Genomic DNA, 25731 nt, shown 5'->3' on the forward strand with positions numbered 1-25731 from the left:
TCCAACTACTTGGAGTGTTCCGCGGCAGCGTGGCCAGACCCATCCTTTGCAACACCAGGGACAGGTAGAACCTCAGCACGTAGTGACACTTGGTGTTTGCGTCCCGAGGGTCTACGCACAGCTTGATGCAGCCGCACACAAAGGTGGCCATCAGTATGACAGCGATGTTGGGCATGTTTTCTCCCCCTTTATCTAGAGGCTTGTACATCGCATCCCTGCAGACACGATCCATTTTCAACCTTCAGATAAAGCGAAAGATGGCTCAGGTGATCACCATCCTCAGGAGTCTGGAATGAGCCAGACCTGCGCCACGTACAGCAACAGCGAGAGTGCCTCACACCTGATGACCAGGTTCTTAACCGCAATGGAGAGGGAGCATCGCTCCCACATGCCCAGTTTTCTTTGCACCATAGACACTCGCTCCTTCCAGTTTCTAACGCATGCCTCAGTCCCTCTGAACCATTATCTTATGAAACCATGACCTTCTGATGAAGAGGTAAGATCTACAACTGAGCCAATGCTGACACTAACTGTGTCAAAGCACTCACTGGTGCAGCTCTCGTTCATTAGGGAAATGTCACAATGTTATTAGTATAATAACAAGCATGTTGCAGTCCTGGAATACTTTGCTCACACTTTGTTATGTAATATTGCCACTCCCATGGTTTAAGACCAGCATAAACTATCACAAACAAAAATGAAAACCACATACTTCCTGGTTGTGATTGGCTGTAAGTCTGACTAATGAGGACTGAACCAACACAGGACGCTGGGTACCAGCTTGAGTAATGTGCCACAGCTCCCTCTCATACGCAATTGTAGTTACTGGTACTACAAGCACAGAGATAAACTCATTTTATGCATATGGCTGCAAATCTTGACAAACAATCCAAGGTTGTTAAGAACATTTGGGATTATTAATGTAGGGGTAGCAGTAGGAGGTATGCTTTCAGGTAGGTGGCAGCATACTTATGTAAACAAAAGTCTAAAAATATTCACAAAGGAACATGTCAGCTTTAAATCGTTTACAATTTGGATGTATTCAAGATATTTTCTTGGTGGCCAAAGGCAAAATGCTTTCCACAGGTAAACTGACGCTTCACATGAATCAAACACAGCATTCATTGTGAAATGATCTGAGATAGCTGGTTGCAGATTGAACAATGAGCCTTTTTCCCAATGTGCATCACACTGCAGATAAGATTATCAGATAGATTACCTACGTTAGTAAAGTCTTCAGCCCCAGTCCCAAAATCCATATTTTAGCCATCGATTCCATTCCCCCATGCCACTATTCCAGTTGAACCAAACTCTTTGTGACCTCAATGTCCTATTTGAACCCAGCTTCCCAACCCATACCCTCTCAAGCACAAAGACTTCTTCATTCCAACATCGCAACATCAACAGACTCTGCTCCTGCCTCAGCTCACTGACAGCTGAAACCCTCATTTATGGTTTTGTTACTTCTGATCCTGACAGTGAGCTCACTAAGAACATCCTAACGCATGCCAAGACCTAATTCATCCATCATCCTGTGCTTGCTGACCTGATCCCCTATCCCAGAAATTTAAAGTTCTTATCCTTATAATTAAATCCGTTCATAATCTGCCAACCCCTCCCCCAGACCCAAAGTTCTGTAATCTTCTCCGGCTCTCCAACCCTACAAGAATTCTGCATGCCTCTGACTCCAGCCTTGTGTGGATGCCCCACTCCCTTCAGCAGCTAGGCCCTGCACTCTGGAAATCTCTAAAACTCTGCCTCTATCCTTTTGAAATCCAACTCAAAAGCTCCCCTCTGGAGCAAACTTTTAATTGCCTCTCTTAATATCTCCATCTTTGACTCATTACCCATTGTTGTCTGGTCAAACCCACGAAATGCTTTGAGATGTTTTTCTATTTTAAAAGTGCTATATAAATGCAAGTTGTCATTGTTTGATATCAGAGTAAACTATAGTTTATTAAACAAAATTAAGCAGAAGTAAGAGCAAGCATAGATTTAACTAGGCTGCAGGTCTTTACTTAATTCCTATTCCAAAATACGAATGTCTCACGTTGTTATTTTCTCTATTACGCTTTTAGTTAACAATGAGAGCTTCAATGCAATTCTTTAAAAAGAAATTTGATTCATTATTTTCAGATATTATTTATAAACAGAGTTCAAATTCTCAATCTGCCACTGTTCTCTGGATTAGTCCAGGCCTTGGGATTTCTAATCCAGTAACAATGAAGTATAGAATTAGGGTGGATATTAAAGCAATAGTCAACTTAGTTAATAAATATACTTAAAGTAGATAGCTTTAATTAGTCACCAAGTTTTGCAGAAGGGGTTATATCCTTTTCAAAAGCAGAAGACTGGTACAAAATGGTCAGGGAGTTGTATCAGTCCATGGAAAAAGTACTCGTTAAGATTAAAATTATTGCACAGGTACAAGACAGCCAGAAAAATCCCTTTGTTCACAGTTTGGAAGGGCAAGTCAAGGAGCAGAGATGAAAGGCCGAAGATAAAAAAAATTCTGAATTTTTTTGTGACAAAGAATTGTGTAATCATAGCACTTTTTAAGATCCGTGGTGAATGCAAATGCTTACGGCCACATCAAATGGGCAAAATTATTGGTTCCTAGAGGGTAGAAACGTTAGTTTTCCCTTTGTTTACCATCTATTACTGTCAAGACTGTGGACCAATGCATTTGTATCGAGTTACCAAGTGACCTCTGCGTTTCACCATTCAGTGTAGTCAGTGCATGTAATACAGGATGAAGCCCATGCTAACAACAGAACATGACCTTGCTGGATTATTTATGTGAAGCAAAGCAAAATACTGTGGCAGTGTTTTGCAAATATTTTCCCATATGACTCCATTTTAACTTACCAATCCCTTCTCAAGCACAATTAGGGATGGGCAACAAATACTGGCTTTAAATTAAAATTCACATATTACAGATCAACATATAAAAATACACCATATAAATACGAAAATATGCATTTTAAGTACTCTGGAAAAAGATTATGTTACATACTCATGTAGGTTTGAGCAAAGTTCTCTATATTACTGAATCTTTGGCCACCAGGAAAAATCCCTCCTCCTCCAATCAGCCCCCACCATACACATGCCCCTCTTCCCAACCCCTCCCACCCACTGACTCAGCAGCCCCTTTCCCCAGCCCCCTCCTCTCCCCACCCCTGGCCTGCCTAAACTCACCGTGGCTTGGGCTCCACTGCTCTGCCTCTCACCCGCCCTGTCCAATTGCCGAATCCCACGGCTCCACCCAAGCAGCCAGCAGCAGGGCGGGCCCACCCAGGGGGATGAGTGGCAGCTTCGCCTAGCCTGCTCCTGGCCTCATAATTGGCTGGGATTTTCTGGGCTTTCCAAGGACGCTCTCCTCCACTCTTTGGGCCACTTGGAGACGGCAGTGGCCAAGAAGAGGTGGAAATCAGAAAAAAAAATTAAAAAGCCAGAATTCCACTATCCAAAAGTTGGAACTCCACCAAATGGTGTACATTTATCATCCTTGAAATGAAGTTAGGATTCATGTACTGCAAGGACAAGGCATTCAAATTAGTGTTGAATGATATTGTCACTAGGGAAATGGCAGTTTGTTATTTAGAAGAGTTGTTTTTTTTTCAATGGATGAGATACTTTGCAATTTCATCAAGCTCCTGATTAGCCTGAGGATCCAAGTCAGGAGCCATTGTGTATTTGGATTCTCTAGCTAAAAACTCAAAAGATTATGTCCTAAGTGCTGCTTTTAACTGTATGTTTAATAATAATTACCGTTAAGTTAACAAAATCGGTGACAGAAGACATCAAATGCTGTACCCCATCACTCTGAGGAAAGAATTATAAAAGGGGGTGCAGAAGAGATTTATCAGGATGTTGCCTGGGATGAAACATTTAAGTTATGATGACAGGTTGGATAGACTTGAGTTGTTTTCGTTGGAGCAGAGAAGATTGAGGGGCGACCTGATCAAGATGTACAAGATTATGAGGGGCATGGACAGGGAGTTGTTGTTCTCCTTAGTTGAAGGGTAAGTTACAAGGGGACACAAGTTCAAGGTGAGGGGCAGGAGGTTTAGGGAGGATGTGAGGAAAAACTTTTTTTACCCAGAGGGTGGTGATGGTCTGGAATGCGCTGCCTGGGAGGGTGGTGGAGGTGGGTTGCTTCACATCCTTTAAAAAGTACCTGGATGAGCACTTGGTATGTCATAACATTCATAACATTCAAGAACATCACTCCCCTAACTGTTTCTAATCCATACACCCGCTCCCTACTGCATTTTATAAAAACAGACACTTTCCGCTTTCACTTTCCTTCTCGTCCTCTCTCAAAACTCAATTCAAATTTTCAAGCTGTCATGGTGGAGTTTAAACTCTCATTCTCTCTGTATGATTTGTCCAGTTACACAGTGGCTCTCAAAAGGCTTTGGTTGAAGGACCCCTTTCCAAATGGATTAATGATCATGGATTCTATGGAAATTATACTCAGAACACAAAAATGCAAAATTTGAAGAATGTTTTAATAGTACCTTTTAAGAAAGCAGGTCATTACTGAGAGTAGTGATTTGAGGACTATTTCATTGGTGTAGACAATAATAAGACATATCAGAGTTAAAAGATATGTATAACTCCAATAACATTTAAGTGCATGCCAACTGAACAGTGTGAAATGCGATTAAAGAAATAGGCAGTTCACAGGTAACATTAAATACAAACAGCTATTGGCTAAATCAGTATTAAGAGCAGTCTCATGCTACTTAGATGTTTAACAGGCTTAAAGCAGGTCACTATTTTAACTGAAAAAAAAACTTCACTGTAACTCTATTACCGAGCACTCCAGAATGTGACAATCTCAGCAATATTTTACAGATCTGTGCAAACTCAGCCTGGTTTCTCTATGTTATTTAATCATTCAAGGAACATGTTGAAGCTTTTCATCTTGCATTCATCAGGATACTTAGCAAGAATACCAATATAAGGGGAAAACAACAATTTATATTGTATGTGAAGAGAGTGCTGATTGGTTGGCATGTGGACTGATTGGTAGAAGCAGTGCCACAGAGAATGCACCAGTGATGGTGACTGACAGTTAACTGCCAAGCATCATTTGAAATTTAAACCAGGCAAATTGACCCTGATTGGTCAAGGCGTTGCCCTGAGGAATGAGTCAGCAAATGGCTGTCACTTATTTTGTTTAGCTGAAACAGCTGCAATGTGTGTACCTGTCCTTTCTGTCTGTAAGGAACAGAGCCCTGTGTATTAATATATGTAGCTTCCTGTGCATGCAAATGTGCCACACTGAGAGCCCAACTGACAATCTTCAATTGGTTGTCAGCGTAATTCTTAGCGCACTGAGGGTTATTAGTAAAAGTTGTCCAACCATGGAATCACATCTAATGTTGAACACCATGTTTTGAGTTTTGCAAGCATGGGCTGGTTGGGTACAGTCTGTACTTTGCCTATTGTAAACAGCAGCTGGGACATGCTGTTTATTAGGATCCGCCAGTCTTTGGGATGTACAGCCTACATACCTAGCATCACACTAGACTTGTGTAAGAGTGATGAGCTACCGCACGATATAAATGACAGGGTTCGTCCTCACAGTTTGCTATGTTCGCGTATGTATGGGCTGTCCCAGACACACAAAAGTGACGTCCCTTTATGCCCTATCTTATCTATGACTGGTTCTGCACAACATGAATTCACCAAATGGTTGGGCGAATTGTTAAAACCAGTTTTGAACAAGTTTTTCACATACACGGTGAAGGTTCACATTTGCGAGGGCCATACAGGACTTGCATATCGATAACAATGTCATGTCCATGTGCTCATTTGACATTGCTAGCCTATTCATCAATGTTCCACTTAAGGAAGCCATTGATATTTGTGCTGCAGCGCTATATCATGGAGATCTATACCCACCACCATTGCATGAATCAGTATTCATTGAATTTATGAACTTGGAAACTCGCACAGTTGAGTTCAGTTTTAATGATATGTATAGATGCTGTTGCCATGGGGTCCCCTCTAGGCCCAACTCTCGCAAACATCTTTGTTGGGTTCCATGAGAAACGTGTCTTCAATGGAATGACACCTAACCTGCCACCCCTCACATATTTCCGATATGTGGATAATACATTTGCTATATTTAAATCCGCAGCTGCATGCAGTGATTTCCTTACATGTCTTCATGGGCTCCATCCTGTGTTCAATTTCACCTTTAAAATGAAGCAGTCAAATGAACTCTCCTTCCTAGACGTACTAGTTGAGAAATCTGCCAGGGGGTTCTCTAACACTATCTACCGCAAGCTTACCTTCACTGGTCATTTTATGCATTGGGATTCTTACAGTTCCATATGTTATAAGATTGGTCTTATTGACAACCTTGTAAATTAGGTCCGAGCCATTTACTCATCATGCAAACTTGATGCTCAAATAGGGGCATCAAAGGCATCCTGCAGGATAATGGCTACCGATCAGATCATTTCACACATTATATCGCGCAAACTCATGAACAGGCCGAGGGCCATCACTCTCAGCTCTGAAAAGTGTCCCGTCTACCTCAGATTACACAGGAAGGGCAAGGTATCTCAAAAATTTGGGCTCACTGGTGAAGCTCACTGGTTCAAACTGCTATTATGCAGTAGCAACATGGGCGGTATTCACCACTAACAGGATGCTGCCGCCAAGCCAAAAAGACGTTCTGCCTATCACACAAACGAGTAATGTGATATATGAATTTTAGTGCCAGTATGATGCTAGGTATGTAGGCTGTACGTCTCAAAGACTGGTGGATCGTATCAAACAGCATGTCCCAGCCGCTGTTCACAATGGGCAAAGTACAGACAGTACCCAACCAGTCCGTGCTTGCAAAAACATTAGATGTTATTCTGCAATTGGACAACATTTGCTAAATAATCCTCAGTGCACTAAGAATTACACTGACAACCAACTGAAGATTGTCAGTCGGGCTCGCACTGTGACACATTTGCATGTATTGGAAGTTACATATATTAATGCACAAGGCCCTGTTCCTTGCAGACAGAAAGAACATGTACACACATTGCGCCTGTTTCAGCTAAACAAAATAAGTGACAGCCATTCGCTAACTCATTCCTCAGGGCAATGCCTTTACCAATCAGGGTCAAGCTGCCTAACCTAAATTTCAAACATTGCTTGGCGGTTAACTGTCAGTCACCATCACCAGTGCAATCTCCATGGCAATGCCTCCACCAATCCACTTGCCAACTAATCAGCACTCTTTAAACATATAGTATAAATTGCTGTTTTCCCCTTAAATCCTCAAATTCCCCTTTCTCCTCAAATGCGGCAAAAACAATTCATTGGCACCCTGGCATAGGTATGTCAAAGCAGGGGATCTGATTTATCCTGAGTATTTGGGGTGGGGTGGGGTGATGGGGTGAAGGGGAGAGTGGGGTAAAGGGGTGGAAGAGGCCACCATACTGGGTAACAAGGAAAAAGAAGATTAGCCACTAACCTAATAGATTTCACAATGCAGCCTCTACAGAACCTGTGGCCACAGGGTGTCTGCACCGCCTCCCTTAATGCCATCAGACAAATTGGACACTCGTATTTGTTTTCCAGTGGTGGGTCAAATTCCACATCGTAGCCCTGCATCTCCTCAAACACAGTCTGGGAGTACTGTCCATGGTTGCTGCAATCGTCCCTCGTGCCACTGCTCACAGTACAGCATGAGCTCTGGAATGTAGAATTGCAGCTGCTGTCGCAGTCCACCATGCTCCTGGTAACTGCCAGACGTGGCATACACTGACTTCAACGTGCAGAGCGATTCATCATCCTGTGATGGAAAAGCATTGAGAGAAGATCAGGCACACATAATGGGCATAGTCACTTAGCAAAAGCATTCGCTATTAGACTCAGGATACCTGACAACTACTGCGCAGGTAACCAATGCCCAGAGGTATGAAAGTGCAAAGACTTCCTCAGGATTGATTTTCCATGGTGTTTCTCATTATTAGCATGGTTCTGGGTGGTGCTTAAATAGGCTTGCCCCTTGAATGCTGCTGCTCAGATACTCCCTGTAGAGAAGTGATGACAACTGGCCTACCTTGTGGTTAACCAAGTGTTAATTGCTGAGGGGATATGGCAACTGCTCAGAAATCCCTGTCTCCTGCCCTTGAAGAGAGGTTAAGTTACCAAGGTCAGAAAAACTAGGAAGTGGCAGCTTTATTTTTATATTTTGTTTCACTTTGAACTGTGATTAATTTGTACTACATATTAAATTCATAGTTATGGAAATCTTGTACACTTATGCATTTCCTGTCTAACTTCCTGCTACCATGATTTTTGGTCACACTTTTGTATCAATATTTAACTGATGTAAACATTTCGAATTGAAATCCAATATGTAAACAGTTTTTTGTAACAATGTAGTTGCAGGCTCTGATTAGTAGGTGGTATTATGAAAGTTTTAAAGTCTGCCACCTAATACCATTATCATAATGCACTGACGTTAATGAATTATCCATGGGAAACACTACAGGAGATTTATTGTATATGATACGAACTCCCTAAACAGCCTCCAGTTACTCTAATAATTGCACTAACCGGACAATAATTCAGGGAAGTCGAAGCCTCTCTCCTCCTGCCGACTAGTATAAAGAACAACAGAGGTCAGCTTAAGAACTGTGTCCGCTCATAAAAAGGCTGCATTATCCAGAACCCCTGCCAATTCCCCCAAGTGCATGCATCAGAAGCGACTATACCAGCTCTCCATTGCGACAAGTACATCTGTGAGGCTAGTCAAATGTCAAACCACAATTTCAACATTGGCTGCCAACAGGCACCTAGCTCTTCTGCTCAGGCATAAATACCAGCACAGGCTGGACATATCCGAGTGCATGTAAAGGGTAAAATTTAAACCACCAGGCAACATTGCACGCAGGTGCTTCACTTCCTGCCACCTTAAAAGGGACTGCCCTCACTTTATAGTGATTCACTGGTGGTCACATATTGGAGACATGCCTGAAGTGATATCAGCAAAGGAAAGGCAAAGCACTCCAGAGATTCTTCCACAATCCTTGGAAGTGTCAAAATACGTAGAAATTTTAACACGTTTTGGTTGTTGTCTTTTCTATTACCAATCCCCTCTCTTCTAGTTCTCCTGGTTTGAGCAGTGAGTGCATTTTAGTCCAAGTACAAGTTAACAACTAGTTTAAACCACCACTACTCATCCCATGACCACGCCTGCTCTCTACCTTCTCAATGGGCACTGGATCTTTGTTCAAATTTAGCTTCAAAATTCCTAGACTTCTCTGGACATCAAGATTAATTGACTTGGGCAATGGCACGAAACAGGGGACATCAAATTTGCTGCCTGTTGCAGCCAATGGAATTAAATAACGGGCAGCCAATCGATATCGCCTGACTCGAATTTCTAACCCTATGTTTCTGGAGCAGGCCACACCAAGACTCAGACCCAGCGTATCAGATCTGCTATTCTATTGCTTAGATTTTAAACTTCTCTGGTGAGCCAGGAAGTGGCCTACTGGTTTTTCAGATTCAGCGACAGGCTGGTTCCTGGCCAGGGATTCACTTTCCTGGGTAGAAGAACATTCATCCACTGCTTCTGGATCTTATGGTGACCTCCAATTTTGCCACTATTTTTTTTCTGCTATGCGACCAATTCTGCAACATCTTCTGGATTTTCATCCAAAGGCATCCTAAAACTTGTTAAATTACTAGGTTTACCTGAGTTTTCCTATGTCCATTCACATCTGCAATTTGACTGCTGCTCTCGACCCAAATCTATCACATCTACTTCCACTTCTCTTTTTCCCTCCAAGGCCCCTCTCTCCTGTCATGCTGCTTCTTTAAAAGCGGCAACATCAACCACCCTATCCTACTCTCTTGCCCACCCTCCCGGCCAGTACACCCAATGAGAGCTAATCTTGTCAATCTCCACCCATTCAATTCATCATTGCTTGCGCTAACCCTGGACACTCCACCAGATCAGCTATCACTGTTCCTCTCCAAAATGGCTGTACACTTGTGAACAAGGCACATGTTATCCATAAGTTCACTGTGCTTCAACATCATGGCCTTGACGAAAATCTGGCTGAGGGGGTGAAGCCTCCCCACCTGGCTATACATTCCTCCACTTATCTGCCCGGACTGTCACAGTGGAAGTGTGGTTCTTAGCACCAAATCACACCTTCCTTGGTCTGTCCTTTTCTTCTCAGGCACATTTTCATCCTTTAAGAATCTCACATTGTTCTATCCATCACACCTTTCACTTAAAATCCTCCATCTCCATGGTGCACCAAGTACCAGTAAAAGTTTCTCGCCAAACATATTCACTGCTTTCCTCCCCAGTCTCCACAGTGAGTGGCTTCAACTTCCTTCTCATTCATCAGGGTCTCTCTCTCTCTCTCCCCTCTGGGTTCAGTGCCCTCCTAACCTCCCTGAATCTCTCCCTCCATATAAACTTCCCAGCGCAGCTCCATGGACACCCCTGGATCTTGCCATTTCAAGGGGCCTCGGCATCATCATGTCAATCACAGATAAGGCCATCTCTGATCAGCTTTTTGTGCTAATCTCCACCCACCTGGCTTTCCCAATCCTATTTTTTTCTGTGTTCACCCTTGGAAAAACCTCTTCCAATTCCCTTACAACTGCACTTCCAAAATCCCAACAGTCTAGTCTTTCGCCCTCTATTCACCATGATATTCACACCACACGATCCTCTATTCACCATGATATTCACACCACACGACCCTCTATTCACCATGATATTCACACCACATGACCCTCTATTCACCATGATATTCACACCACACGACCCTCTATTCATCATGATATTCACACCACACAAGTGCCAGGCAATGGCTGACCCCAACAAGACAGAATCTAACCACCTTCCCTGAACATTCCATGGCAACCTCTCCTTAAAAACCATCACTGAATCCCCCTCCATCAACACCCTGGGGGTTACCATTAATCAGAAAATTAACTGGCCCAGCCATATAAATACTGTGGTTACAAGAGCAATCGAAGGTTGGGAATTCTGTAGCGAGTAACTCACCTCTCGACTTCCCAAAGCCTGTCCACAAGGCACAAGTCAGGAGAGTGATGGAATGATCTCCACTTGCCTGCATGAGTGCAGCTCCCACAACACTCAAGAAGCTTGACGCCATCCAGGGCAAAACAGCCCAGTTGAGAACACCACCAGCTGCAAGTTTCCTTCCAAATCACACATCCACCCTCACTTGGAAATAAACCATCAATCTTGCGCTTTTACTGGGTCTCCATCCCTAGCGCTTCTGTGGATGTACCTCCACCACATGGGCTCAATGGTTTAAGATAGCAACACACTATCACCTTCAAGGGCAATTAGGGATGAGTCTTGCCATTGATGCCCACGTCCCATGAATGGGAAAACCTCCCCTTCATCTTCAATGCTCCAGTCCCCACTAAAGCCATTACTCACTCTCACCCTAGCCATTTTCACAGTACAGCTCTCACCTCCAGCCCTTGAAGTCAAAGAGACGCAGACTTAAAGGATATGGTAGACAACTGTTTTAGCCAAGCTCCGCCAAATCTGGCTGGACCACATAAAGCACCATTGAGTGCTGCAGTCTATTCCACAATCATCCTGGAACGCAAAGATAACTCCTGATTCTTTTGTCCACTAAAAAGCATCTTCTTAAACCCCTCTCATGTCTCCTTCACCCATATCTCCAACATGCATGAGGGGTTTATGGACTTTTTTAGCAGTAAGATTATCATCCAATCAGAACATATGGCCTTAAGAAATAGCAGTAGGCCACTGAGCCTTCTCCACAATTCAACACCATAGCTGAGCTTGTACTCAACTTCTTCATCCCAAACTATGCTTATACCCTGCGATTCCCTTACTATCTAAAAATCTATTGAATATACTCGACAACACTGCCGTTTATCTCCCTTCCACTAGCCCACCAGGTCAAACTACCTCTAAGGCTCCCCCATGCCCTAGCCTTGAACTCATACCTTTCTCCAGTTTCTCTAAGGCCTCCCCTCATGCCCTCTCTGAACTCATGTGCCCATGAGACCCAACTCCTGCTCTCTCAACGTTATTCCCACTAAAATCCCTTCCCAGCTCCCATGTTAGGTGATATTGTTAACTGTTTTCTCTCTTTAGGTACTGTACCCTCGCCTTCAAATTTGCCATCATCACCCCTCTGAATAAAAATGGCTGACTCCTTTATCACTGCAAACTATCGCCTCATCTGCAATCTAATTTCCCTCTTTAAAGTACCTTAGCACATAGTAGCCTCCCAAATCCCTGCCCACATTTCCCACAACTTTACATCTGAATCTCTCCAGTCAAGTTTCCATCCCCCACCATATTACCAAAACTGCTCTTATCAAAGTCAGAAATAATATCCTATATGACTGTGACCATGGTAAACTACTCCTCCTTGTCCTTCTCGGAACTGTTTGGAGCCTCTCTCCCAACATCTCTCCACCATCACCCCCAGCAGGGCAAGAGTGCACTCACCTGGTGCCATTCTTACCTATCTAATCATAACCAGAGAATCACCTACAAAAGCTTCTCTTGCTCCTTAGCCCTTGGCTCCTTCCTATTTCTCAACTACATGCTGCTCCCTCAGCAACATCATCCCAAAATGTAGCGCTTTGAACATGTACACTGATGACACCCAGCTAAAGCTCATTCATTATTAGGGTTACTGCTTTTAATGATATATATTAATGACTTAGATGCACAGGGCAAATTTCAAAATTTACAGTTGACACAAAATCTCAAACTATTATGAATTCTGGGGATAGTGATGGTGGAATGGGAGGGCACATTGCAGATAAAACTTAAGGCAGTGAAGTGTGAATTGATACACCTTGGTAGGAAGAACGAACAGAGGCAATAGACAAAGAGACAGTACAATTCTAACGGAGGTACAGGAACAGAGGCAGGCAAATCATTGGAGGCAATAGTGCAGGTTGAGAATGTGGATAAAAAGATTCAGGATGCTTGACTTTCTAAACAGAGTCAGAGTGCAAAAGCAAGGAAATTATGGTGAACCTTTATAAAACACTGCTTCAGCCTGAACTGAAGGATTGTGTCCAATTCTGGGAACCACGTTTTAGGAAGGCTGTGGAGGCTTTTCGATCCTCCATAGAATTAAGATCATCCAAAACTCTGCTGCCCATGTCCAGACTCGCAACAAGTCCCATTCACCCATCACCCAGCCCTCACAGAGTACACTGGCTCCTAGTAGAGCAATGTCTTGATTTCAAAATTTCCATCCTTGTTTTCAAATTTCTTCATGGGCTCGCCCTCTCCATTATCTCTAAACTCCTCCAGCTTCAGAACCAGAAACACTGGAACTCCTACAATTCTGGCCTGTTGAATCCATCTGATTTTAATCATTCCATCAGCGGTGGGTATCCTTTCAGCTCCCAAGGCCCTAAAGCTCTGGAATTCCTTCCCTCTTTCCTCTCTTAAGACACTATTTAAAACCTACCTCTTCGGCCAAGCTTCTGGTCACCCATCCCAATATCTCCTTGTCTGCCTGGGTGTCAAATATTGTTTGTTATCACTTCAGTGAAGTCTCTGGAATTTTTTTCTACTGTTAAACACATTTTATATAAATACGGCTCATTTTTGTTTACAAAACTTGCTCTGGAATCACATTTCTTTAACCAAAAGAGGCCCCATCATTGCTTCCATTTTCTCTTTCATCTTCACCTCACTTGACCTTTCTCTTGTCAACCCCATCACCAATTCCACTGACAACTTGTACTAAATTTATGGGTTCTGATCCATGTTTCACGCACAAGCTTGATAGCAAATTTTAACAGCCTAACTGAATGCAGCAGCAGTGAGCCACAATAGGGTATTTAGCGATCAAGAGCGAGAATCCTGGCTGAAGTTTTCTCCCCTCCATAGCCCAGGTGTACACAACTACACTGCCCCTGCAGCTGCACAGGTTCAAGCCAGCTAACTTTACGTCAATCAGGAACAGAATTGAATCTTCCGTGCCACATTGCATGTTATTACACAATTATACAGAGCTGTCAACGTAACTCTTCAAATACTAACTCAGACCAGGGGCCATGCTTATTTTGGGCAGAGTTGTCACCATCTTTATAAACTTTTCCTTTTTCGTTCAGAGCAGTTTTTAGAACTGGCAGAACTTTAGGATGTGGTTTAATGGAACATCACCTCTTTCCGTTAGCCTATGGTTCAATTCACCTCGAAAGCGTCACTTCCGCCCACAGTACAAGCCCAGTCTTCACCATAATGCAAGTTCTTATATTACACAGCTGACGCGGAACACAGTTTTACTTACAACCCAACATAGTGAATATGGAACAACAAAACGTAAGTTGTGTTCCTTATTCACTGTGTATTGTGTCTATATATAAAATGAAATGCGATCTACATTTCCTACATTACAACAGTGACTACACTTCGAAAGTACTTCATTAGCTGGAAAATGCTTTGGGATGTCCTGAGGTCATTCAAGGTGATGTATAAATGCAAGTCTTTCTTTTTGCTTACAAATAAAATAGAGCTAGTGTGGAACACTATTTTACACACATCCAACATAGCTCAGGTTATTATAAACAGGTAATCTGGGACACATGCTGTCTACAATATATTGAAAAATTTTACATGCACACACTCTTCCTCCCAACTGTTTACATTCTACATTCCCAAGTCTGTGTTAAAGTTTGGGGTACAGTGGTGTTGGTCATTCCCTTAAGTTGCCTGAGAGTCATCTGGTCCAGTGTGTACCCGTAGTGGTCAATAACTAACTTTGTAATCATTGGTTGAGTAGGACCCCTTATGACCTGAGCATGGAAGAGATATCTTTCACACATATCCCCGCGCGCTTCTCAACCTCTGTCCTAGAACCAACAAGGGGTCAGGCCATATTAGATGCAGTAATGAGCAATAAGCCAGTTTAGCCAACAGGTTCATGGTCTATGAACATATATCTCTTAATCAAAGTATGATCAAATTCAACACCGTGTTTGAAAAGAGAGAAAACCAAAATATCTAAGATTCTAGATTTAGTTAAGGCCAATTTCAACGAGATGAGCCAGTCAGAAACAGTCCACAGTAAACTGGGCAAATTTGTTAATGGGCAAAACAACACAAGATCAGTGGGAGATTTCAAAGACTTTAATGGCTTACAAACCTGTTTGCAAAAGGTTCAAGAGTTCTACTTGCCAAAAGAAACAGCCATGGATGACTAAAGAGGTAAACGACAGCAATAAACCAAAAGAAAAAGCATACAAGAATGTAAAAAATAGCACAGCTCCTGGCAAATGGGAAAGAATCACAGAACAGCAAAAGGGATGGAACAGCTTGTAAAAACTACACAAAGGGTGCACAAAAATAAACTTGTAAGGAATATCAAAATGAACACAACAAACTGTTACAATTATATTATTAGGACAAAGCAGCATTATGAGCAATGTGGCCCTTCCAAATCTAACAACGGTAACATTGTAAATGAAAATCAAGAAATTGTGAACATGTTAAATAATAAGTTGGTGTTAATAGTTAGAGTAAAGTATGCCAGATGTCCCAAGGAAACTAATATTGAATCAGAGATGGGGTCTCTGCAAAATTGACAAACAAATTAATGATAATAAAGAAAATAAAGAGTGACAAATCCCAAGGATAGTTTTCATCTCAGGAAGTAGGTGAGGACATTCCTGATGTCCTAACTATAATCTTCTAAAGTTCTCTTGATTCAGTAACCGTCCCTTTAGACTGGAAAGCTTCACACTGCACTCCGCTACTTAAGAAAGGTGAGAAACCAGGGAATTATATACCAGTTAGCCTATCATCTGCTGTTGGGAAATTGAAAAGATCTAAAAGGATAGAGTGATGGAACACCTTGAAAATTTTAAACTAGTCAAAAAGAGCCATCAAGGATTTGTAAACATTAAGTCCCACCTGGCAAATCTGACAATGTTTTGATGAGGTGACTGTAGTAGTAAACAGGGGAATGTCTATGGATGTTATGTATATGGACTGTTAGTTAAAATTAAAGTCTCATGGAATTGAGGGGAAATTGTTCACCTGGTTAGGAAATTGGCTGGGCAGAAGGTGATAGACAGTAAGGATAATAGGCAGGATGTGACTAATGTTGTCCCACAGGATCTTTGTGGGAACCTCAAAAGCTCAACATATTCATTAGTAACTTAGGTGATGGGATCAAAAAGCCACATATCCAAATTTGCTGATGAAACAAAGATAGGTGGTATTGTAAGCATAAAATTACAAAGAGATGTTAATAGATTAAGTGAACGGGCAAAATTATGGCAAATGGATTTCAATGTAGGCAAGTGTGAGGTCATCCACTCTGGACCTAAAAAGTAGAAGCGGGTGTATTTCTTAAATTGTGAAAAGCGAGATGCAATAGAGATCCAAAGAGACTTAAGACATCTATGTATATAGATAAAAATGTTATGAACAGGCACAAAAAATGATCAAAAAGGCTAATGCAACGCTGGTCTTTATATGTAGAATACAAAGGGGTAGAAGTCATGCTGGCTAGATCTGTCTGGGGTACAGTTTTGGGCATCACACCTCAGGAAGGATAGATTGGCTTAGAAGAGTGCAACACAGATCTACTGGAATGACATCCAGACTACAAAGGTTAAATTATGAGGAAAGAGCACACAAAGGGATGTAGCTCCTGGAATTTAGGAAGTTAAGGGTGATTTGATCAAAGTTTTCAAGACATTACAGGGGAACTTAACAGGGTAAATTGAAAATACTTCCAGTGGTTGGGGGGCTAAAAATGAGGGCCAGGCCATTCAGGAGCAAAGTTAGATGACACTTCTATATGCAAAGGGTGGTAGAAGCTTGCTTCTTTCTTCCACAGCCAGCAGTTGATGCCTGATTGATTACTGATCTTTAATCTGAGATTGATGGATTTCTGGTAACACGAGGTATTAAGGGATATGAGGCAAAGGTGGAGATAGGTCACAGATCAGCCACAATCTTAGTGAATGGTGGAATAGGCTCAGGAAGCTAAATAATCTAGTCCAGTCTCGATGTCACTTTCTGAGGTGAACGGAGCTTGACAAAACAAGGTCAAATGCAAATTATTAAACTGCTCTATTTGACAAAAAGTAAATATATGGAACATATATGCAAATATATGCAAATCCCACTTAACTCTTTTCTCTCATCCGAAAATGGGAAGAAATAATAAATCACTCACTTGTCCCTTTCTTGGTTACAATGCTTTTGACACTACCTATCTCAGTATATCTCACTGTAAATACACTGGCCACCTGCACATTTGCTTCCAGCTCTGGATCTCAGGCTTCAATCACAGAGTTTCTTGTATTAAGACCTGAATGCCCAGCCATGCCTTTGTGTTCTGTTCTCTGTGTTCCCAGCCAAGTGTGAGGGTTACAGCTGACGCTGACTTCCTCCCAGACAGCAACCTACTAACACATCCATCAATAAAATAAAACCAGCTACCTGTCTTCCATGTTCTTGGGCTGAGGGTTTAAGGAAAACATCTCCAGATGTTCTCAAAGTAAACAGGAGCCATCTTAAGAGGCCAGATATGAGACAACCAGAGCAGGTGATAAGCTGGCGTGTTTCACAAGCTGGTCTGTCGTGCTTCAATACACATCTCGAATCCACTTTGCTTTAAAATGCTTACAAATAACTCAATCCTAAAATCCTTTCCATTTAGAAAAAGAAAATCTTGAAATGGTATATTTATAATGGAAACTACTCATATCAACTTATCAAAGGTAGGTAGGAAAGTAAATTGAGAGGAGGACATAAAGAGTTTACAAAGAGGTTCAGATAGGTTAAGAGTGGGCAAAGATTTGGCATATGAAGTGTAATGTGGGAAAACTTGTCCACTTTGGCAGGAAGAATAGAAAAGCAGTAAATTATTTAAATGGCAAAAGATTGTGGTACAGAGGGATCTGGGTGCCCTGGTACATGAATCACAAAAAGTTAGTATGCAAGTAGACCAAATGATAAGGAAGACAAATGGAATGTTGATGTTTATTGCACGGGGAATGGGATATAAAAGTAGGGATGTTTTGCTACAATTGTGCAGGGCATTGGTGAGACCACATCTGGAATATGCTGTTTTGTACAGTTTTGGTTTCCTTACTTGAGAAAGGATATAATATTTTTAGAAGCAGTTCAGTGAAGGTTCACGTGACTGATTCCTTGGATGAAGGGGTTTTTTAATGAGGAAAGGTTGGACAGGTTGGGCCTGTATCCATTGAAGTTTAGAAAAATGAGAGGTGATTGTATTGAAATATATAGAATCCTGATAGGAATTGACAGGATGGATGCTAAGAGGAGGGTGTTTCCCTTTGTTGGAGAGACTAGATCTAGTGGACACTGTTTAAAAATAAGCGGTCTCCCATTTAAGACAGAGATGAGAATTCTTTTCTTCTCTCACAGGGTTGCAGGTCTGTGGAATTTTCTTCCCCAGACAGCAGTGGAGGCAGGGTACATTTATTGAATATATTTGAATTAGCTAGATTCTTGATCGACAAGGGAGTCAAAGAGTATAGAGGGCAGGCAGGAAAGTGCAGTTGAGGCCACAGTCAGATCAGTCATGATCTTATTGAATGACAGAGCAGGCTTGATGGGCCAAATGGCCTACTCCTGCTCCTAATTCGTATGTTTGTACGTAATGTTCGTATAATCACACCCTTGGCCACTGCAGCCTTACTCTATTGGTAGGAGGACACAATTCAAGGATGACAAATATATATAAGCAGCTTCTGTTATAAATGTAGAATTTATAACGGAATTACAACAATGAGAAAACATATGACTTTAAAACAGGGGTTGAATTACAGACCTTAATTTAAACATCACCAGTCCTCCAATCACACTTCATCAAAGACTACACCCAATCTTTGAATCTCCATGTGCAGTGCTTCAGAAACTCAGCATAATATATCTGTATATGCTTCTGCATGCTTCAACATAAACACTGAACATCTCCTGTTATGGGCACATAGGACTAAGGAGCAAGAGCAGACCTTTTAGATCTTCGAGCCTGCTCCGCAATTCAATGGCTAATCTGGTTGTGTCTCAACTCCACTTCCCCCCACCCCCCCCCAAACCCTTGATTCCCTTGTCTAGTCTTTTGCCATGTTACACTTTCACGGTCCTCAGTCATTAGATGTTCCATTGTTCAGAAAGCAATTTCCAACATACCAACATGGTCCACTTATTACAAGGTGGCATTTCAGATGCTTCAGCTCCCCAAATATATGACAATATTCCATTGTCACAGAGTTTCCACAGACCCTGAATGCAGCCAGCATTCCAACCTCTGTGCTTGGACAGCGGAAAGGTAAACAGCTGTAAGGTTAACTCCACCAGTCCCACCCCACCAGCCTGCTGAGGCTGCCTGTTTGCTCTCTCCCTGGCATCTGATGAATCTTTTTAAAATCTCCTTTTCACCTTCACAGTCAGGTTTTACACTCTATTGCACGTTAAAGGAACTGAATTGGCTGAAGACTGGCACGTGTGATGGCAGTGAACCCTAGGAGAAGGCCGAAAAGGAAGGTTGTAAATGCTGCAACTTTGCCTTTTGCACTCACATGCTGGGCTCCACCACCTTTGAGGATGGGAATGTCATTGGAGCCTCCACCTCCTGTAAGATGCTTGGTTCATCATCTGATGTAGTGGAGTTTTGGAGCTTTGGCCTGATCCATTGGTTGTGCGATCGCTTAATCTGTAGCATAATGCTTTTGTGGTTTAGCATACATGTAGTCCTGTGATGTACCTGCAACAGGTTGGCACTTTATTTTCAGCTGCCTCAGCCAGGCTCTTCCACACTTCCTTACTGCTGCCAACCCTCAGGGCCATGCACAAATGCTCCAATTCCTTTCATCGCTAGATTAGAGGTCTATAAAACTCGTAAACCCTGCACACTGTCTTGCTTTACCAATGGTAAGAGCAAAAAGTTAATTTATATCACTAAAGGAATGTGTGTAAAAACATCATATAGTTTTCAACAAATTACAGACAAAATTGTGGAATACAATCTCCAAAGCACCAGTGAAATTTCCAGTATATCACCTGTGGAAGGAGCTCTAATTTTTAGAAAATAGCTCTGCCCTGACTTGCACTGTGCATGCTACAGAAATTTTGCATAATGCACAATCTTCATGCAACACTTTCCCATGACACTTGGTTGATTTGATAGAACAGCATTTGACTTATCCAGTCACCGTAAATCAGAGGCCTGGATTACATGGTATATGGTTTGGCGTCTCTATTGTTATAAACCAGCATATGCTCCGACTCCCAAGGGCAATGCGGCAGAAAATCTGACTGCTACATATAAAAATTCTTGCAACTTGTGTGCACTTGCCACTCGCTGACACTTCTATAAAATTAAGCTTTCGCCATAACATTATGGACCAGCTCAAAGTAAAACAGCAGCACATCAAAATTGAATAGAGACAAACTGAAGCAGCTGCGGCAAAGCCGTAACGAAATTATGAAGCCAATCAGAACCAATACTTTCAAAAGAACACATGGAAAAGGCAAATCAGCAAGGGTTCTCTAATGCTTTATGAAAATGCAAAATGATCCCATTTCTATTTCTCAGAAACCGAAATTTCCAATGATAAAATTAAGCAAGACGTATTTTCAGAATAACATGATTAAATTTGTCTGCTGAATTCTCTTTTGTATCTTTAATTAAAGTTTTAATTGCAAGGCCTATGCAGTACAGACTGATTTGCAGTTTCAAAGCCCCAGGTTTTGATCATATATTTTCACCTAGAACAAGTGAAGGGATGTAGCATTTGCACCATCATGCTTAAAGGAAAGGGTATGGGAGAGAGGGATGAAAATTAAGGAGGAGGTATGAAGGAGGGGAAAGGCTAGGAAAATAGGTCTATCTGCAACCTACTAAAATGGAATAAAACACAAGATATTCTTTCCCAGAGCTGCCTAACACTGTCAAAATGGTGAACATTTCTGAGCCACAGTCTGAAAGCAATGAGCACATTCCAAGCTACAAAGATTGTTGACCTAACAGCAATTACACTGCGATTGCTTAAGTCTTTATCCTAACAGTGAAAAAGAGATGAAAGCCAGAAAGGCTTGTTGTTGGCCCCAGTTTTGAGTTCAAGAATGCAAAGCAATTATTCTCTGGTACCTGGCGCCCCTCCCCCACCATACACTTCAGAACACACCGTGCACTACAACGTATGATTCTCTGACTTACCGTGAGCAGTACCGCTGGAGAGCTACTGTTATAGCGTGACATAAAAACAGTACATCTGGCCCAGGACTTCACTCATCACATTTCACAAATCACAGTGCAATTGTCATTACTTTGCTACAGATCTTTAGCAAAAGATAAAAGCCAGTCAATTCCTGCTCGAGTGCTTCCGATCTGAAGGCTGCAAAATAGACAAGAATTTTACATTTTTCCATGTTCATGGAGTCATGGATCAGAGAAGGCAGACATTCAGCCCATGTTCCAGCTATTTGAAACAAATTATAATTTATGTAATGTCTTTATTGTAATAAATTATTGCAAGGCATTTCACAGCAACAGTATAAAACAAAATTTGACACTAAGCTACATGAGACAGTTGGGCAGATAATCAAGAACTTGGATAAAGGGTAGGTTTTAAGGAGCATCTTAAAACAGTAGGCAGAGGTACTGAGGCGGAGAGGTGTAGGAGGGGGTTCCAGAGCTTCCGGCCTTGGCAGCTAAAGGCATGTCCGCTGAAAGTGGAGCAGTTAAAATTACTACGTTCATAAGGCCTGAATTAGATGTGCAGATATCTCAGAGGATTGAGAGGCTAGAGGAGATTACAGAGATGGGAAGGGGGAAAGCTATGGAAGGATTTGAAAACAAGATGAGAACTTTAAAGTCAAGATGTTGCTTAACCAGGGACAAATGTAGGTCAGTCAGCAAGTGCAGGAAGAGTTAGTTAATTAGCCTCTCTACCCCCTGTTTTTCCCATAGTGCTGTAAATTTTGCCATTTCAAGGAGATATCCAATTCCCTTTTGGAAGATACAACTGAATCTGCTTTCACCATTCTTTCAGGCAGTGTATTTCAGTGTATTACTGCACAAAACAATTTCTCTTCATCTCCCCACAGGTTTCTTTTGTCAATTATTTTAAATCTGTGCCCGCTGATTACTTAGCCTCCTGCCACAAGAAATGGTTTCTCCTTATATACTCTATCGAAACTCTTAATAGTTTTGAACATCTCCATCAAACTCACTCTAACCTTCCATGCTGAAAATAGTTCCAGTTCTCTAGTTTCCTCTCAGTCATTAATCCCTGCCTTTATTCTGGTAAATTTCCTCTGCACCCTCTCAATGGACACTCCAGTCTTCATCAAGTGTGATTCCAGAAGTGAACTCAATAGACTACCTGGGGCCTATTCAGTGACTGCCAAAAGTTACCCACTGTTTAACCTCAGGAATTCATAAGTAGCTCAATTTAACCGCAGATAAAAGCAAAATACTGCGAATGCTGGAAACCTGAAACAAAAACAGAAAATGCTGGAAAAACCCAAAGGTCTAGCAGCATCTATGGAGAGAAACTGAGTTAACGTTTCTAGTCTGTATGACCCTTCTTCAAAGCTGAAGAGAAGTGGAACTCCCTTTTGAGTGCCAGCAATGTGGGTGGTTCCCGTCAAGGCTGTCAGCACTGCAAAAAGTGTCCCATTTATAAGGAAACTTGCATGGAACCAACTGCAATCACACTCTAATCCTGAGCTTCTCAGTGATCTGAGAGTTGAGGCTGCTGTACTTTGAATGATAGGTTACCCCATGATGAATGGGAAGCTGAGCTGCAGGCCAAAGGGCAGAGTACAGGAGGGCTGAACACTCAACATTGACATTGTGTACATTCCCTTGGCCTGCCTCCCCTCCCCTCCCCTGAGTGAAGGGCAAGTAAGAATAATACACCTTGAGGTCTGTCATTCGTTTTTTGAACCTTACAAAATATTGTCAAGCCCAGCCCTGCCACCAACAGCTCTATATTCCTCCAAGATATCTGCATTCCTCCAATTCTGGCCTCTTGTGCAACCCCAATTTTAATTGCTCCCCATTGGCAGCCATGCCTTCAGCTGCCAAGGTCCTAAACTCTGCAATTTGTTCTCTAAACCTCTCCACCACTATATCTTCCTACAACCCTTTGACCAAGCTTTTGATCATCTGCCCTAATGTCTCCTAATGTGACTCAGCATCAAATGTTTGTTTGATAATGTGCCCGTGAACCATCTTGGGACATTTTACCATGTTAAAGGCACTATATAAATGCAAGTTCCTGTTCTTGTGCAAGGAAAGACATTTATCTCCAAGTTTATACTGACCAAATGGTAATAGTGCTTTATGTAGGGAATGAGCAAAGCAGCAAGGTGCAGAATGATCTTAAGTGGACAGCAGGCAGCAAAGTGTGCACCAATAATATTTTAAGTTGAATACGAGTGTGGATAAGACCCTCTTCCACCTGGAGAAGTGCTTTCTACAGTCCCAATGTTCTAAAATCAGATACCCAGCTGAGCCATAAAGACAACTCTCCATCCATGGACCAACCTGCAGAAGATAAAGGTGCTGTTTTGAAGCAAATTCTTGACTAATCCCTCCTTCTCCTTCATCCCCCCTACTCTTCTCCCCCGCTTCTACACCCCCTCCCACTTCTGCCCCCATTTTCCCATTCTGCCCCATCATCTCCCCCTCCCCCTGCCCCATCTTCTCCCCGCCTCCTTCTGCGCCTACCCTCCTCCTTCTGCCCCCTACCCTCCTCATCCTGCCCCTTCCCTACCCTCCTCCTGCACCCCTACCCTCCTCCTTCTATCCCCCAACCTCCTCCTGCTGCCCCCTACCTATCCTCCTCCTTCCGCTCCCCCCCCACCCTTCCTTCTGCACCATCCCTACAGCTCCACCACCCTCCTCCTTCTGCCGCCGACCCCCCCCACCCTCCTCCGTCTGCCGCCGCCCCTCCACCCTCCTCCTTCTGCCGCCCACCCCACCCTCCTCCGTCTGCCGCCGCCCCCCCACCCTCCTCCTTCTGCCGCCGACCCCCCACCCTCCTCCTTCTGCCGCCGACCCCCAACCCCCCACCCTCCACCCTCCTCCGTCTGCCACCGCCCACCCCACCCTCCTCCGTCTGCCGCCAGCCCCCCCACCTTCTGATGCTCCCCCCACCACCCTCCTCCTCCTGATGGCCCCCACCACCCTCCTCCGCCTGATGCCCCCCCACCACCCTCCTCCGCCTGATGCCCCCCCACAACCCTCCTCCGCCTGATGCCCCCCCACCACCCTCCTCCTCCTGCTGATGCCCCCCACCACCCCCCTCGTCCTGCTGATGCCCCCCACCACCTCCCTCCTCCTGATGACCCTCACCACCCACCTCCTCCTGATGCCCCCCCACCACCCACCTCCTCCTGATGCCCCCCACCAACCTCCTCCTCCTGATGCCCCCCACCAACCTCCTCCTCCTCCTCCTCATGCCCCCCACCACCCTCCTCCTCCTGCTCCTCATGCCCCCCACCACCCTCCTCCGCCTCATGCCCCCCACCACCCTCCTCCGCCTCATGCCCCCCCACCACCCTCCTCCGCCTCCTCATGCCCCCCACCACCCTCCTCCTCCTCCTCATGCCCCCCAACACCCTCCTCCTTCTGATGCCCCCCCACCACCCTCCTCCTGCTGATGCCCCCATCACCCACCTCCTCCTGAGCCCCCCACCACCCTCCTCTGCCTGATGCCCCCCCAACACCCTCCTCTGCCTGATGCCCCCCCACACCCTCCTCCTCCTGCTGATGCCCCCCACTACCCTCCTCCTCCTGCTGATGCCCCCAACACCCTCCTCCTCCTCCTGCTGATGCCCCCAACACCCTCCTCATCCTCCACCTGATGGCCCACCACCACCCTCCTCCGCCTGATGACCCCCCACCATCCTCCTCCTCCTGATGCCCCTACCACCCTCCTCCTCCTGAAGCCCCCCCACCACCCTCTTCCTCATGCCCCCCACCACCCTCCTCCTCCTGATGCCCCCCACCACTCTCCTCCATCTGATGCCCCCCCAACACCCTCCTCCATCTGATGCCCCCCCACCACCACCCTCCTCCCCCGGATGCCCCCCCACCACCCTCCTCCTCCTGATGCCCCCCCACCACCCTCCTCCTCCTGATGATGCCCCCCACCACCCTCCTCCTCCTGATGATGCCCCCCACCACCCTCCTCCTCCTGATGATGCCCCACCACCCTCCTCCTCCTGATGCCCCCCCACCACCCTCCTCCTCCTGATGCCCCCCACCACCCTCCTCCTCCTGATGCCCCCCACCACCCTCCTCCTCCTGATGCCCACCCAACACCCTCCTCCTCCTGATGCCCCCCTCTGTTCCCTCTCCCTCCAACACGGAAACTCGGCTGCTTCAGACTAACCTCTTCCTCCGCAGGACTCCGAACTCCGTTTCCACAATTCTCTAACTCCCTATACACCATTTCCGGCAGCGGCACAACTCAAGGGCCCAGGTCCCAATTCAAGCGAAATATCAGGCCGGCCTCCCACGGCAGCCCCACCGGCTGGGGGTCCCAGGTACTGCATGCAATCGTGCGGGAACCAAGCTTTCAGGGCGCAGCACCCCCGCTCCCCAAACACCTCAACTCCCACCCCCTCCCCTCCCTCCAACGGCCTCAACTCCCACCCCCTCCCCTCCCTCCAAACGCCTCAACACCCACCCC

The 25731-nt window shown here is 44.2% G+C and overlaps 1 protein-coding gene across 3 annotated transcripts in view; it reads right to left on the bottom strand.

Annotated features, from left to right (window-relative positions):
* The window catches only part of traf6 (TNF receptor-associated factor 6), a 53087-nt gene extending 27567 nt beyond the window's left edge, over window positions 1-25520 (bottom strand). Inside the window, exons 1-4 of one of the 3 annotated variants that reach the window (XM_041198037.1) lie at window positions 25432-25468; window positions 23539-23579; window positions 21243-21420; window positions 7493-7813 (exon numbers count right to left, since the gene is read on the bottom strand). In XM_041198037.1, coding sequence (XP_041053971.1) covers window positions 7493-7779 — 287 coding nt within the window. In that variant the 5' untranslated portion in view covers window positions 7780-7813; window positions 21243-21420; window positions 23539-23579; window positions 25432-25468. Of the gene's footprint in view, window positions 1-7492; window positions 7814-21242; window positions 21421-23538; window positions 23580-25431 lie in introns of those variants that run through there. The other 2 variants (XM_041198038.1, XM_041198039.1) reach the window with 2 other exon arrangements.
* Window positions 25521-25731: the final 211 nt, after the last annotated feature.

Source organism: Carcharodon carcharias, chromosome 10, assembly GCF_017639515.1.
Source record: "Carcharodon carcharias isolate sCarCar2 chromosome 10, sCarCar2.pri, whole genome shotgun sequence".
Taxonomy (NCBI): Eukaryota; Metazoa; Chordata; class Chondrichthyes; order Lamniformes; family Lamnidae; genus Carcharodon; species Carcharodon carcharias.